Source organism: Ursus americanus, chromosome 8 (genome assembly GCF_024610735.1).
Source record: "Ursus americanus isolate L20-20 chromosome 8, mUrsAme1.1.p, whole genome shotgun sequence".
Taxonomy (NCBI): domain Eukaryota; kingdom Metazoa; phylum Chordata; class Mammalia; order Carnivora; family Ursidae; genus Ursus; species Ursus americanus.
The window spans coordinates 20,437,674-20,454,016 of NC_142134.1; the positions used below are offsets into that span (position 1 = coordinate 20,437,674).

The 16,343-nt window shown below is 47.4% G+C and overlaps 1 protein-coding gene and 1 long non-coding RNA gene across 3 annotated transcripts in view; one reads left to right on the plus strand and one right to left on the minus strand.

The window, feature by feature from the left end:
• Positions 1 to 2,828, plus strand: part of RASGEF1B (RasGEF domain family member 1B) — a 528,807-nt gene extending 525,979 nt beyond the window's left edge. For both annotated transcript variants that reach the window (XM_087864047.1, XM_045790341.2), the window contains one exon: positions 1,249 to 2,828. In XM_087864047.1, coding sequence (XP_087720173.1) covers positions 1,249 to 1,273 — 25 coding nt within the window. In that variant the 3' untranslated portion in view covers positions 1,274 to 2,828. The remainder of the gene's footprint in view (positions 1 to 1,248) is intronic.
• LOC148109530 (uncharacterized) lies at positions 1,593 to 16,122 on the minus strand. Its single transcript, XR_015725429.1, has 3 exons — positions 15,526 to 16,122; positions 7,051 to 13,618; positions 1,593 to 4,222 (listed from the first exon to the last, which is right to left on the minus strand). It is a non-coding gene; the product is annotated as an uncharacterized LOC148109530 (long non-coding RNA).
• Positions 16,123 to 16,343: the final 221 nt, after the last annotated feature.

The following is a 16,343-nucleotide window of genomic DNA, read 5'->3' on the forward strand; positions in this document are numbered from 1 at the left end:
TAAACACTGTGAAGATCTACTCTTGGTAGAACAGACTATTTTTCTACATGAAAATTGTTTTTAAGGAGCCTTGAAGAACAAACTCTTGTTTGAGGCTGGGTGTGAGCTCTGCACTCTGCCCTTTCCCCCTCCTGTGTAATCTCAAGGCCCCGCTCCAATGCCTCCGCCTCCCTGACCCGTATCTCCCCAGAAGGGGTCGAAGGCAGTCGTCTTCTCCTGTTACAAGCCAACTGGTCGCTCTGTAGTGCATTGCTTCTTATCCCTACTACAGCGTAAGCCCGTGGCAGGCAAGCGTGGGGTCTTTCCTTCCCACTGCGGCACTGGGCACTTGCTCCTGCCATACTGGGGAATGACATTGCGTTCCTGTAGGTGTTGGCCACATCATAGCAACGACGGAGAGGATAAAGCAGAGAAAATAGGCTATGATCGTTTGCAAAGCTACATGTGTTAAGTGGATACAAAGACTAATTATTCTAGAATGATAGTACCTACCTGAAACGTGTATTACATTAACTTTGAAGGCAATTAGATAATTTCCCATAGACGCTTTTCTTGCTGGCCCTAGCCTCGTCGTTCAGACACTTGGGCTCAGCAGTGGCAGTGACACATACACCTCTGAGGGTAGACACCTTTCTTGTCACTGGCTATTTAAATGCTCTCAATGGGCACTGGAATGTGAAGATGCTTCTATTTACTGAGTAAGCTCATCTGTGATAAGACCAGTGCAGATGTAAAAGCTTTTCATAATTAATGACTTTTGTTTGTCTTTTTGTTTTTGGTTTAATATAAAGCCAGTCAAAATAAAGATTTACCTATGAACAAAGCTTTTGCCACCTCCATTAATAAATATTTATTTGAAGTGACTGGGAGTCACTAGTACAAAAACTGGGACGTCAATGCTTAACATTTTTTTCCTTCTTTTTTTTTTTTTTTTTTTTTAAGAGAGCGAGAGAGCATGCATGGGGAGGTGGGGGCAGAGGGAGAGAGAGAGAATCTCAAGCAGACTCCCCTCTGAGCGGGGAGCCCCACGCGGAGCTGGATCTCACAACGCTGAGATCATGACCTGAGCCAAAATCACGAGTGGGAAGTTTAACCTACTGAGCCACCCAGGCGCCCTTCTTCCTCTTTTTAACTCTGTGTGATCAACCTTGAAGCCTAGGAGAGGTGAAGCTAGTGTTAGGCAAGACATTTTAATTAACTGAAATCATCGGCCGCATTCGTCCTCTTGCCGTCTTCTTTATTCCTCAGGTCCAGCCTCTTAGGCAGAGTGTAAGGAGTGGGATGCTGACCATCGCTGCTGCTGCTGCTGCGTCACGTGGATCGCCGAGGGGCTGGCCTTTGTGTTTTGGCGTCCAGTCCTACAAACTATCCTGCTAAGTCCCCGCAAGCAAGCTGGCTCAAGAGCAGATGGGGAACTTATTTCCCACAGCTGACGGATTGACTCGGATTTCGGGAGACTGAAATGTTCACTGAAGACACTTGAGAAAGAATCCTCCACCGATCCGGCTCTGCACGTGATTCATCTTCTGGAATTTCCATGTGAATCACAGCTCTGCACTTGGATGGAGCTTTCTTTTGTGTGCGTGTGTTGATTTTGTTTTTTTTTTTTTTATTTGGTTGAACATTTGCTGCTAATGGGACTTGCCCAGCTGAGTGCTGGCTCTTAGGAATTCCATGTTTCTTTGTTAACTTAAATGAAAAAGGGAGAGGAGGGAGGGGAGACAAACTTCCATGTAGATCCCAACTTCAGCTCCACGGTATTGCCAGGAGGGGTAAGACTGGTTCAATGCTGACTCTGGACTTTGTTTCCCCTTTAGTGTGTACTGTGTTTTGAATTCCTCTCCTCCCTCTTCCTGCAAGATTTTGAGTTGGCTGCTGGTTAGCAAACTCCTTTTTACCCATATAAGTTATTTAATATAATGAAGCTCAACACTGTGGTAGGAAAATAGCCACTAGGAAAAAAAAAAGCAGAGTTTGTCGTTGGACTGCTTAATGTTCTAGAAGGACTTTTTGTTTTCTCTGCCCTTCTGAGCTGTTTACAACTGACCACTGTGTTCTACAGATGTATTTTTCAGTAGTTTTTTTGTTACTTAGTTTTCCATCATGCCTATTTTTTTCCTCTTGTAAATTTAAATGATCTGACTTTAAGGGTCTTGGAAAAAAACCCATGGCCTAATTACAATTTAATTTTTTGAACAGACTGTTATTTTTCATTATGTTTGGGAGTCTGTTGGTGACGAAACATGTGAACAAAGAATAAATTGGAAAAGTTAACCCCCCCCACCCTCCACTGCAGCAGGGAACGAAAACAAATGAAAAACATCTTGCTGTTAATGCAAAGGTTGATCTAGTTGTGAAATAGTTCACCTTGTTACACATCTCAATAAGTCTGTAGTTGCTCTGCAAACAGCCGCTATATTTATTTACTCTAGGAGAAACTGTAGAGTAGTAAACCGTGCTAGTGAAAAAAAACAAAGCATCATGTTCAAAACAGAGATGTATTTGAGAACTTACTGACATGGTTTCCAGAAACAGAGCCTGCGTGTGTATGCTGCACGTCGTCTCAGCAGACCGGAAATGTCTCCAAGTTGTCCCTTTACAACCCTCAATATATTTTACACTCTGCGGCCAGGAGCTGTGGCGTCTCTCTTTACTTGCATGGATGGGGTTGTTGGGGGGGGGGGGTTGTTGTCAAAGCAACTCAACTCAAGTGACTGGCTAGGAGTGTGTCTGTCCTTGAGGAAGTGGCCTTGAGGAGAATGTGTGTGGACACTTATTTTCTAAAAATGGATCAGAGCAAGCATTTAATAAATAGCACTTGCCAGGCACTTCCCAAGTGTTTAGCATGGATCACCATCCCCACTTTTTAGGTGTGGGAATGGGCATATTAATAATAGTAATAATAGGGGCGCCTGGGTGGCACAGCAGTTAAGCGTCTGCCTTCGGCTCAGGGCGTGATCCCAGCGTTCTGGGATCGAGCCCCACATCAGGCTCCTCCGCTATGAGCCTGCTTCTTCCTCTCCCACTCCCCCTGCTTGTGTTCCCTCTCTCGCTGGCTGTCTCTATCTCTGTTGAATAAATAAATAAAATCTTAAAAAAAATAATAATAGTAATAATAGTAATACTACTACTAATAGTTTGTCCAAGGCCACTTAGCTGTTGAGAGGCCCAAAGGTTTGAAGGAGGCCTTCTGAATACAGAAGCCAGGCTTTAAACCATGCTGCCAAGCCTTCTTCAACTTCGATATAATCTTTCAAACTTGGAAACAGCCCAGGGATCTTGCTTCAGTGAGGATTTGGATTCTGTAGGTCTGGGGTGGGGCCCAGAGGTTGCTAATGCTATCGGTCCTGGAATCCCTTAGAGTAGGAAGGCACCCCACAGTACTGCCCCTTTTCCCTGAGGAATGCCTCTCCCGGAGCTCTGTGCCCCTTTCTCTGTTGCCATGACAGCGGTGCTGTTTCTCTCTCAACCATCCACATTCAGGATCAGCTAACTATGGGCCGCCGGCCAAATCTGCCACAAGTAACAATGGTTGAAAAAAATCAAAAGAATAAAATTTTATGATTTGTGAAAATCATTGAAATTTAAATTTCAGTGTCCATAAATAAAGGAGCACACAGCCACACTCATCCGTTCAGGCCGTGTCTTATAGCTGCTTTCTGCTGTAGAGCCTTCTAGTTGGGGCGGAGACTGCATAGCCCGCAAAACCTCAAATATTCATTCTCTGGCCCTTTGCGGAACGTTTGCTGACTGACCCCTGATCTCAAGCGGCCGTTTTGAGCGTTACATAAGTTTGCCAAGATGCTGTAAGGTCTCCTTTAGAGCATTAGATACCTACATGTGGCTGCAGGAAAAATTTTACTGAAGTGGTACTAGGCTTAAAAGCAATGTGATGCTAAGGCTATTTAAACAAAGTTTTCATGGAAGGAGTTGCCATCTCACACCTGGCCTCTTTCTTAGTGTCTAGATAAACCCGGGATTTAAACCGCGTAGTTGGCCGATCTGTGGCATTTACTATTCTCTTCGTGCCGCGCACTTGGACTCCCAGCAGGTTATCGACTCCTGTCTTACTGGCGGGGCTGGACGGAAGCCTCGGTGAACAGCGTAAGCAGCACCGGCCCATGTCAGTCCGTGGGTTTCGATTCAGGAGGTGATCTGTCCAGGCTCGCCCGACATTCCAGAGCGCGCTCTGCGCTGAGGCCTGGAGGAGCTTCTGAACAACCTGGGGTTGGTAGGGAAAGAAGAATGTACCTCTCTCCGTGGGAAGTGTCCCCTGTGTTCGCGGACACAGGCCTGAGCTCCCCAGGGGCGGCCTGCCTTTCATCTCACAAAGAACATCCTTGGATACGGTCATCCAACCTTGGGCGTTTGATGGTTTTCAGCTTTATCCCGCCACGCGGCCTGGCTCCGGCACCCCCGCCCGGTGCCTCCCCCGTCTTGTGCTTTTCTCCCAGCACACTTCTCTCTGGCCTTTTCTTTTTCTAACTGCCGCCCATATGCGTCCTGCACTTAGAAGCTCTAGAAACCGCTACCTGCCATGGGGGCTGAGTCGCGCCATCTACAGGAATGTTGGGCAATGTTGGGAGGTCTACTACCACCCTCACCCGCTGCGGGGGTACATTGTGTTTACTTTCCACCGTCAACAAAAGGCCGTGCCTGCCTCTTTTCCAAACATCTCTTACTATTGTGACGGAGAGTGCACGACTGGGGGTAATTTTCTTTTGGAGCTAAGGGTTCAAAGGAATTCCTAAATTCGTTGCCTAGAAAAAAAAATGTGAGTTACCTGGAAACTAGTAACTAAACATAAAAAACTCGAAGATACTCTGGTAGCAACTCTGTCAGCTTTCCCCTTGAGATATATTTTTTAAGACTTCAAGTAATCTCTACCCCCACAGGAGGGCTCGACGGACAACCCCGGAATCGAGAGCTGCACACGCGACCTCCTGAGCCAGCCAGCTGCCCCACCAGTAAGACATTTGAAAAGGAAAGCCGTCTGCCAGATTGGGGCTTTGAGAGTTTTAATAGAAAATTAAAACTTCCTAGATAAGACAAGCCACAATTTTTTTCTGGATTTGAATGATCACATCACTCGCTCAATTGTCTGCTTCACGGATCAAGATCACTGGCTCCACTAACAAAAGCGATGTTGGGGTGTGAGATTTATGCCTTGGAACATAGCAGGTTAGGGACCTATCATTCAAAACTAGCAGATAAGTCCTGCTCCATGCAAGAAAGACCACTGCCCTAATTCTATATTAAAAATCAACTCCTTCTAAAGGATGTATATAGCTTTTATTTTTTTGACTTAATGCATAAGGAGATTCCCAGGCAGCTAATTTACTATTTAGTACTAGCAGCCTTCGACAGGCTTAATTCCCACTCTGAAAGCCTAAAACCCTGCTTCATTTCTCCCTGGTTTGATCGAAGGAGAGAAGAAACATCCAAGAGTGAGCGACCACATGCTGGATGGTGTGAGAGGTCTATCTTAGATACGGCTAACTATTGGCACACTTAAGTTTAAATGTGCACATAATCCAGCATTTATGGATTTCTAGGCACTGGTTTGTAGGATGTAATATAGGGAACTAAAGAGGAAGAGGGGAACTGATATTTCTTAAAATCAAGAAGAAAATAGTACTTCTCGAAGGGTGCCAAACCAATGGGTTTTCTCCCATGAAACAAAGTTTGCATTCTTTCCCTCCCTCCACCTACGCTACTTGGAGAAAATGATAGCAAGAAATCATTCGACTCTGGATGAATTGCTGTGGGAAAGTAAGTTCAGCAGAGTATATTGTCAGCTTGGTTGACACACGGAGTTGGAGGACGGTGGGCATTGTTAAATTTTTTGCAAAGCAATTACGAAATCTCATAAGGGCAGGTGAGTGGTGTGCAGAGTCAACGGGTGCCCAGTAAGTGTGTTGAGTGCACGAGCAAGCCAATTATCAGTCTGGTTATTGGAGACTCACAGGTTTTTGCTTCCTTTGGGTTGAATCAATCTCAAACGTACCTTTAAGACATTTGGATTTTGGAAATAAGTATAAATTTAAGTAATTCTGGTCCATGCTCATTGGTGCCCAGAGATCAACAAGGGAAATCCAAGGCACTGAGGTTTGTTTTTATTATGATGATGATGACTTAGACTGCTAACATTCCCCTGTGTTTATTAGTACCAATAATCATAACAAGAAACCCATCTTTAAAAATAATATTAAAATCCATCATTTAAAAAAACAAAACACCTGGGACCAAGATTGCTCAGGCTTCTGGAATAAGTTTGAAATACACTCCGTGAGAGTATTAGATGAGTCACATGAGAACTAAGTGCTAAACCTCAGTGTGCTGAGATCTGTGGGATTTGGGGGAAGTCTCCCACCTTTCTGAACCTCAGTGTCCTCCTTGGTAAGTAATGGGTCTGGACTCATTGATGAGGAATGGCCACTCCAGAGCTAAGAGTCTGCAGTTTGGGAAAGCCCTTCTCAGCTTGCCCAACTGGAAGGAGAATTAGCAAGGAAATACAGCAACCTGCATCTGTGCCTGCAACCTTCCCTTCGTCCCGGCCAGCCTCTTGTGTGTTTTGTTTCATTGTGTTTGAAAACAGAAGGGATCAGAGGCTAATTGCTACTCAGAGGAGACGAGAGTGATCGAGGCTCAAGTCACCCCTTCAGTTGCATCCCACCCCGGGATAGTGTTCTCTACAGTGACAAGTGACCATTACACCAGGAACCAGAAAATACCCTTTGTGCAAGGCCAGCAGAATGATTTCAAAGGTGCTAGATTAAGAAAGCACAGTTTCTGAAGATGACAAAAAATAGCTTTGTGGTGTAGACTAATCTTTGCCACAGCGGCTGTTGTAATCGTGCTTGTTTCTGTAGATAAAAGCATATAGGAATCGCTGGTTCACACCTAGTCATTTACAAATGAGTCACAGTTTGGCTCAAAAGACCCAGATTCACACAAGTGATGATCAGAGCCCACTTTCTGCATTTCGTCAACTTTCGTTCCTTGGGTTGGGGGGCCCTCCTTGGTGGTAAGCTGCAGAGTTGGACCTACGTGTTAGAGGAAGTCCTGCGCTGTAGGAGACCAGAAAGGGGCTCACACCAGTCGCCTGAAGATGGACACCTTCTTTCCTGGAGCTGCCGATGCTCCAGGAATCCTGATCCAGGAAGACCTCTGCAATGGAGAAAAGATCGAAGGAAGAACACAACAGGCAAGAACTCAAGCATGAAAAAAATATAGGGGGGATATGTGCCTTGCCAAGCTTTTGGCAAATTTAAGAAGAGGCGTGATAGGAGCAGTGTCAGAGTTTCCGAGACACTCAGAATATTTAAACTCTAAGAAAACAGTGAAACTAGGCTATATGTGGGGCAATTACAAACTACTTGCTATCAAAATAGATATTAGATAAATGAATAGAACTAGATAAACAGGAGGACAGCCTTCAATTATACTCACTTACTTGACTCCGTACAATGGTATGAAATTCTGGAATATGGCTGTCACCAATCCCTTCCCCCTTATTAAAAAATGACCAAGCCCTTTGTTGCTGGGCAAAGAGAAGCTGACTGGAGTGCTTGCCTCTGAGCCAGTGCGGACCTAGGAGGTAAGGATAACCCACAGGGTTCTCGGGTGCCCCCCAAAGGCTCAAGTATTGTAAAATGCTTCCTCTCCTTCAGACTGTTCTCTTGGCTCACACATCAGTCTAGCCGGGCTGTGCTGTCAGGTGCACAGTGGACTAAATGGGATCCCTTAGCTCTGCCCAGGCTTATTACTGAAATATTCTTGTACACGAAATGTCGTAGGTTCGGAGAGTTTAGGATACGGTACAAACAGCTCTTTGGTTTTTCTCCTCGAGCTATTTTTTCAGCCCATAGCTGTCAACCTGGAACAGGCCTGAAGGGAGTTTTAATCTCCCTCATCCAGCCTCGTGGGGCCTTCTATTCCCAGACTCTGTCCTCATGGGAACTCTGGGTTCCAGCAGAGATGGAAGAAATGAAGGAACGTAGCTGTATTCCTGCTGAGACTGGCCACCTCTTTTAGCACAATTTGCAGGTGCTTTTGTGTGTATAGAGCCTCTCTTTTCTTTGCCTTCGCGAAGAGTCCTATCAGTTATCTCTACCTGGGATGTGCCTGGGCCCCAGAAGGTCGGTGGTCATGTGCCTCTGAGGATTGGGAGATGAATGGAGGAAAGTCAGCCTTGCCGATGACAGACAACACCGTTCCCAATAAGGCTGGTAAATTCCCAGCTCCCATCTACCTCCTTAACTTGCTCTGTGTCCTGGAGCCTCCCCTCACTCCTCTCTCCAAAGCAAGGCATCACTTTCTTTAGCATTTACTGATCTAAGCTAGCAACTGGGAGCTTTAAATTTGTTAATCTAATTCATTCTATTATGTGATTGACTAAGAATCATTTTACGTCAACTTTCTAATGGGTAGAATTTTAGGATATCCAGCAGAGCGAAATTTAACAATTTAGGCAGCAAGGAGAGACGTGTGCATGAGAACTCGTAAAGCCCTAGAATAGGAAGGCTTTAAAGGTTTCAGTAAGTGATTGATTACTTTAGCCATTAGGCTGGTTGGTGAGTGGCCTGGGACCGGAACCACAATCTGGGACTGTTCCCTTGCACTAAGCATACTCCCTCCAAGGCAGGCCCGCCTGCTGGGACTCTGCCCAGGTTCCTGTCCTTAGCAATTCGCACTGTTTTCAGCTATCCCGGAACGTTGGAAGTTACAGATTCTCTAACTGTCAAAAAAAACAAAGGGAACCTCTCACCGGAGATTTGCCGAGTTCCTATGCACACCGCACACTACGCGACATGCCGGAGATCCCGAGGTGTGAGTGAGACCCAGCACCTGTGCTCCAGGGGCTCACCTTCTCCTGAGCAGCTCACCCTCCACAGTGTACCAGGTGCCGGGAGCGCCTCTCTCCTGGACGCTGCACCTGAACCCTTTACTCTTACCTAAGTAGTTTGGGAGATCAGAGCCCTTTCCAGGGCGGATGCAAACCCGCGACTGTACAAATGTCTGCCTGGGGAAACTGCGACTGCACGCAGATCCAGGCCGAGGGTATCCTTGCGTCCCGCACGGGCAGAGGAGGACAGCTGCGGACTGGAATCCAACAACCCCACCGTCCGAGCTGCGTGGAGCCTACGTGGAGGCAGCCCCACCTGGAGGACGGGGTGTCCGCTGTCGTCCAGCCTCCCCAGCGAGGCAGCTTTTCCTAACTGGCACCGAGGCTCTTGACGTGCTGCCGGCAGCCCTTCCAAAGGGCGCAGATGACACGCTCTGTTCGAAGAACCGGCTCGTGTTTGGGACGGTTGAGTCAGGCTTTAAGCTGTGGCCTGAGAGGTGGACGGGAGCTAGATGGAGAAAAGGTTGGGGCTCTGTACTGAGAAATTGCACTTTTCCCAAATGTCTACGTAGAGCCACTGAAGGATTTTCGGCCGTGAGGTGACAAGATCAGAGGCGCATTGTGGCAAGAGAACACTGGCGGCCCAGTAAGGATGAATTGGCGTGAGGAGCGGGCACTATCATGAAGGTAACTTAGGGGCCCGAGCAGAAGATGCTTGGCTAGACCGGACAATGAATCAGCAGAGCCTGAGCCAAAGCAGGGAGGATGGAGAGGAGGAGAAGGATTTGCACAATGTTAAGAAGGCAGAGAAGGAGCCCTGCAGGAAGGTGCCTGAAAGGGTGTGCGTCCTGGAGGACGAAGAGGAACTGGGGCCAGGGAGCAGTCGTTGTATGTGGGTGTGTGTTCTGGGCCAAACTGTGTCCCCTACAAAGATAGGTCAGAGTTCCGAGTACCTGGGATAAGTACCCGGGTATTAGTCTTAGTCCCCGAGAATGCGACCTTATTTGGAGGGAGAGTCTTTACAGAGATAATCAAGTTAAAGTGAGGCTATTAGCGGGGCCCTAAAACAAAACAAGGGGCATCTTTACAAAGCGGGGGAGCTGAAACAGAGACAGACATGTGGGGAGAACGCCACGTGAGGATGCAGTCGTGCTGCTACAAGCCAAGGAACTTCCAGAAGTTGGGAGTCAGATCCTCCCCCGCGTTTTCAGGGGGAGGCTGGCCGGGCTGACACCTAGGTCTCTGTTGTTTGAGCCGCTCAGTTTGTGGTACTTTGTTCTAGGAGCCCTAGCAAACTAACAGTCTGTCTCTTGTGATTCAATTATTTATTAGCTGAAGTCTGCCACATTAAACTTCCTCTAATAAAGAGGAGGTTTACAAACGAATTAGGTAATACTTCCTACACTTTACTTTGAACTCCACAACGGCCATCATTCCATTTTATTGCCCAACAGCCTTTTAGGGTGCCATATTTCATTTATTTATGACCTTCAATTGTATCATATCTTAATCAATGTAAAATGAATAGGGAACTTGAAATGTTTACACAAAGCAATTAAATACCCTGCTGATGGGATCCAGTCTTGGGGCCCAGCCCATGGTGAGATGGAATATCTGGGCCGAATGGTAGAGTCGGAAAGGACTCCAGGGAAAAAATGATACACTCCCTCATTTTATAGATGCCTATACTGAGGTCCAGAGAATTTATGTGACCCGGGGCTACTGATCTAACAAATTGGCCACCGGGCTGGAGGTTAACATTTAATCTCTTCACCTGCTGTCAATTCTTTATCCTTCTGCCGGGTCAGTGCTGAATTTCCCTCGGAGCTGAACTGGTCTGCAGCTACCCCCAGCTTCTGAAGGCCCGTGTTCAAGTCAAATGCTGTGAGGCTCCCTATCCTGCAAGTCGTTCAAGAGAAGACGTGTCATGAATGCAGGTAGCAGCCCATAGGAGAGCAAGCACGAAGGAAATATCAGAGGAAAGGGATTATTTTGTTACGGAATATACCTCACCAGCTACTTGAGAGCCTTCTTTGCTGATTGCTTTTCAAAACACTACATGAGCCCAGATTTCAGGGACTGCTTTATATTTACTTCCTAGGTGACTTCATTCAGTCCTGTTGCTTAAAAATCCTCTACCAGCTGGTGTCTTTTCCATTTATGGCTCTAGGCCTTTTTCTTAGAGGTGGATTCACCTTGAAACTTCAGGCCCTCTCACTTGTACAACCCCTTCTCAGACCCTGGCCCTAATTTTATATCGAGTCTCAAGGTCTTTAACGTAAAGAAACTTCCCCTAAAATTATATAAACTCAAGGTTCCTATAAGCCTGGATCCACACCTTACTACCCCCCGGACTTCAGACTTGTACAGTCTACCTCTACTTGGGTGGCTGTGTCCAAAAGACAAAAGCAAAAAAATGGGGATTTTCTCACCGGTGGTAGTCACTGGGGCTAGTGAGTCTTTCCAACTCTGATTTCCAGGCATGTGGTAGAATTGCACTTCCCATCATGCCCTGTGAAGTGAGGCAGAGCTCTGCAATTGCTTTGTCTGATAAAATGTGAGTGGAAGTGACTTCACTTCCCAGCAGGGGTTTTTGAAGCCAGAGTTCAATTCATGGTGCTCCCTTCCAGCTGTGGTGGTGATGGAGGAAAGGTGTCAGGAGGAAGCCTCAGCCCTTCTGGGTCCCTGAGTGACTACTCCGAGCGGCAACTACTGCCAACTGGCAACAGACGGGTACTATGAGCGGGAAAGAGGTTCGTGTGCATTAAGCCAGTGAGACCTGGGGGTCTGTTTGTTTCTACAGCATCACCTAGCCTATCCTGATTGATGCACTTCCCAGATATCTCCTTCTCCCTGTTTTTCCATCTCCGTAAACATCAACTTAGTGTTCTGGGTTGCTCAGGCCAGATCACTTGGCCTCATCCTTGCTTTCTCTTTCTTCCAGTGCACATCAATAGTCCTGTAGACCGCGCCTTGAAACATATCTAGAAACTGACCACTTCTCACCACGGCTACCCCTTCCACCAGGTCAAGACACCATCATCTTTTCCTGGATTATTGTCACAGCCTCCCAAATGCTGGCGCCTATGTGCCACATCTCAGTTAGGGTGGTGATTTAGGACACAAGTCCATTTATGTCACTCCTCCCGTTGCCCATTACTACCATAATGGTCTCAAGTCTCTCTCAAAGTGAAATCTGAGATCCTGTAAGAGTTAACCCTGCTGCCTTTCCAGCCTCATCTCCTACCATCCTCCCCCTCCTCATTCAGATCCAGGCAAACATTCCTCACTAGTCCGTACACACCTTGAGCCTTGTCCTAACCATCCCCTTGGCCTGGAGCCCTCTTCCCCAGTCAGCTTCAAGGCTCATTCCTTCTTCACCAGCTCTGCACAGATGTCTCTGTCTCAGTGAGGCCTTCTGGTTGATGCCCTCTTGTGATATTGTGAATTACAACAAGAAATACATAGTTGGTTTTCTTCCCTTCCTGGTTTCTGACACAAAGCTCCTAAACCCTTGGAATTTCCTAAGTGAGGAGAGTGATCAAGGTGTCTTTTGTTATGTTGATGAGGAGAGTTTTGGAAAGCACCTAAGGAAGAGGGCTGGTTGCCAAGAGAACCAACCTTGTGGTTAGAGGGTTGGAACATTCAGTTCCACCTCCCTGACCTTGGGGGAGGGGAGACAAGCTGGAAGTTGAATCAATCACCAATAGCCAAATGATCTGATCAATTATGCCTAAGTAACGAAGCCTCCATAAAAACAGAAAAGGAAGGGTTCAGAGACCATCCAGGTTGGGGAGCACATGGGGGAGCAGAGAAAGTGGTGTGCTCCCAGAGGGTGTGCAAGCTCTGTGACCCCCCGCCCAGACCTTGCCCTTTACTTCTCTTCCAGCTGGCTGTTCCTGAGTTACATTCTTTTATAACAAACTGGTGATCTACTAACTAAAATGTTTCTCTGAACCCAAGGAGGAGGTGGGGGAAACTTTGGATCTATAGCCAACAGGTCAGAAGTTCAAGTTACAACCTGGACTTGTGCTGGCATCTGAAGGGGGGGTGGCGGGCAGTCTTGTAGGACTTAGTCCTTAACCTATGGGATCTGACTCAGAATTCACTTGAATCATAGAACATCTAGCTGGTTTTGGAGAATTGCTTCTTGGTGTGCCTCCCACATGTTGGAACTGGTGATCAGAATTATTTTCCCTAAATCAGCAGCCCCCTCCCAATGTGTCTTTAAGTTGATAATAACATATATCAAGCTTCCCACTACATGCTAGGTTCTCTGTTAAACCCCCGATAGAAATAAACTAATTTACTTACAAATATCCTATGGCATGGAAACCATTCTTATTCTTATTTAAGGGGTAGAGAAACCATGGCCCAGAAACGTTAGAAAGTTGCTCAACATCACAAAACCGGTGACACAACTTAGATTTATCTGTGTCAGACTAGAAAAGTCATGCTCTTAATTGCCATGTCATTTTGCTTTTTAGATTAGGAAAATTCCAGAGGCATAAGAAAACTTGATTTCAGCAATTTTTAAAATAAAAATTTACATCATCCTATCGGTGCACAAATTGAGGCCACATCACAGCTCAGGAGAATCCAGAGTTCGCTGGGCAGTGGCTCCTGGAGTGTGGGTTGATGTCAGTGTCCGCTCCCACACAGCTGCTCAGGGAGTGACGGAGCTCTGACTGTCCTCGTTTTGTTCTCCTTTTTATCATTGACCAGCATGACGCTTGAAAAGTTGACAGTACCGGTGGAGTTTTCGTTTTGCTGCGATGACAAATTAAACCAAACCAGATGAAGCTTGACAGACCGAAGTTAGGTTTAAAACTCACTCTTGGAAATTCGGGTGGAGGAAGATGGGTCTTAACAAAAGTTCGTGTAAAGGGCGCTAGTGATTTTAACGGGCATGTATCATCATTGGACCAAAATAGGTTTTTGTAACAGCCATTTCAGTCTTATTAAGACAAATCCTGCATGCAGCTGGAGAAAGGCTAGAGGTCTATAATCAAGGGGCGGCTAATCCACATCTGTTTTAGCTCATCCTGCTGTTTTGTCATCCTATTGTTTTTAATTTATTTTCTTAAAAAGATGTATTTATTTATTTTAAGGGGGGAGGGGCAGAGGCAGAGGGAGAGACAAGAATCTCCAGCAGACTCTGTGCTGAGCGCAGAGCCCCCTGTAGGGTCGATCCCAGAACCCTGAGATCACGACCTGAGCAGAAACCAAGAGTTGACCACTTAACTGACGGAGCCACCCAGGTGCCCCCACCCCCGTCATCCTATTGTTTTTAGTTCTGAGTGCCAGGCTTGAGGAGGGACATTGACAAGGGACATTGACAAACTCGGGAGCACCAAGAAGGCAGTGATAAGGACAGTAAAGTTTTAGAAATCAAAGCCATGTGAGACCCAGAGTTATTTAGCCAGAAGGGAAGACTTGGTGGAAAGTAACCACTGTCAGAAGTCTTCTTCTATTGTGTAAAAGGGAGGACCTAGGGTCCAAAAGGGAAAATCGCCAGGAGGCAGATTTCAAGTCAATGCAAAGAATTTTCTCCTCCCGTGTCTCTAATGGTTACGAGAGACAGTCCAGAGAATAGTAATGTGACCATCCCCTTGCCTTCACGGTGCTCGCTGACCAGTAAGAGACCCGGCTGGCCCACTTGTAAATGTTGACTTTGCTCCAATGCAACCACGGAGGCTGCTATAGGAGCCAGCAGGGCACAGCGCGAAGCAGCTGAGTCCCTCTCCCTGAGGGGTCAGGGACACAACAGAAGCAATGATTACACATAATGTTAGGAGCGTAAGGATGAGTTCTGCAGGGGGATATGTGCTAGGGCCACGCTCCCGGAAGACAGCAGTCAGGGGGTAGGGATATCATACAAGGATGGGAGGAAGCCAAGCAAAAGCACAATTTCAGCTTAAGTCCCTCATTCAGCCTGATCCCCACGCCCATGAGGCGCTCTGGAGCATAAACGACACTCAGAGTGTGTCCTTCTAGAGGGGAAATAGTGGGCCTTTTATACTTCCACGGTGGTCTGTCACTGGTTATGGGGACCCTGATGGAGAAGCAGGGGTGGGGTATAAAACTCCCAGCATATGGGGAATGAGCGGGGCATCTCCAGTACAGTCCTCTGAGGGGCGCAGGTGCCGGGTGTGGGCCAGCAGCAGCAGAACGGGCTCAAGTTGAAGGAAGGGTGCGCGATATGGTTAAAGGGTCACGTATAGCCGGGGATCTGATTCCATACCAACGGTGTCTTCCGCCAAAGATACGGAAGGGAGGGGCTTCTAGCACAGGAAGTCCTGAGCAAAGGCACCACAACTGATGGCGGTTACAGGAACCGATGCGGCGTCACTCAACATAAAGAGTGAGTAGAATGTAAGGAGGAAAAATGCTAAAGAGCTCAGGTAGTAGACTTTTGTGTTACTAAGGAAAAAATTCCAGCACGTTAGCTCAAGGGAGGCTGGAATCTCAAGGAAATCTGGGGGAGGGGGGGGACCCTGTAATATATCGACAGTTCCCTGAAGCTGATTCTGGAAGGCGATTCAGGACTCAGGAGGCTCTGGGGATCTCATCGGCAAGAGTTAACAGAGTATGACTTCAGTTCTCAGATTTTCTCCACCTTTTCTGATTCAAAATCCAAGGTCGAGAATCCCTCGACCTAGATAAACACCACTGACCTTGTGGGAGCAGAACTTTTTGCATCAGCACACTTCCTACTCTGCTGGAAGCTTCGGCGGGTACCACACCTGGTGCCCGGCCGCCGTCACGGGAGCACAGGGCGGTAAATCGTAGGGCGCACTCTGAGCGGACGAACGCGGCGGTGGCCGTGGTCACCATGCAGTGACCGAGCAGAGCAGAGTCTCGGGAGCCGGGTCAAGAAGCTCCTTGCTCCGGTCACCCATGGCCGCAGAGCACCTAGGCGGGGGCAGGACGCCGGCCAGGTGAGGGAGGCCTGCGTGACGTGCGGGAACAAAATGGCGCCCCTCTCAGGGTCGTGAAAATGGGAGCCTCCTTACGGTTTGCACTATAGATGCCGCACTGGCTTTCCCCGAGTTCCGATCTTCAGCCACCCCAGCACTTCGTGGTTTGACCCATGAACCTATGGGTCAGTAATTTGGAGCGAGCTGAGCTGGGCAGTTCTGCGGGTCTAGGCTAGGCTTTTTCACGGTCTGTGGTCAGCCGGATTGCGCTGGTTGGCGATGGCCTTGGCTGGAATGTCTAGAATGACTGCCTCTCATCCACCAGCCCCCTGGCTTGAGCTTGTTCACGTGGACTTCCAAAGGCCCCCAAGAAGAGAGGAGAAGGCTCCAGTGCCTTTCGTATATCTGCGTGTAGCAACTTGGCTGCTGTTCCACTGCTCAAAGCCAATCCCATGCCCAAACCCAGACTGAAGGGGTGGAGACATGGATTCCATCTCTGGTCAGGAGGAGCTGTGAAGTCACTTTGCAAAAGTGCATCCATACAGGGAAAGGAAAAATCCGTGGCTAATTTTCAG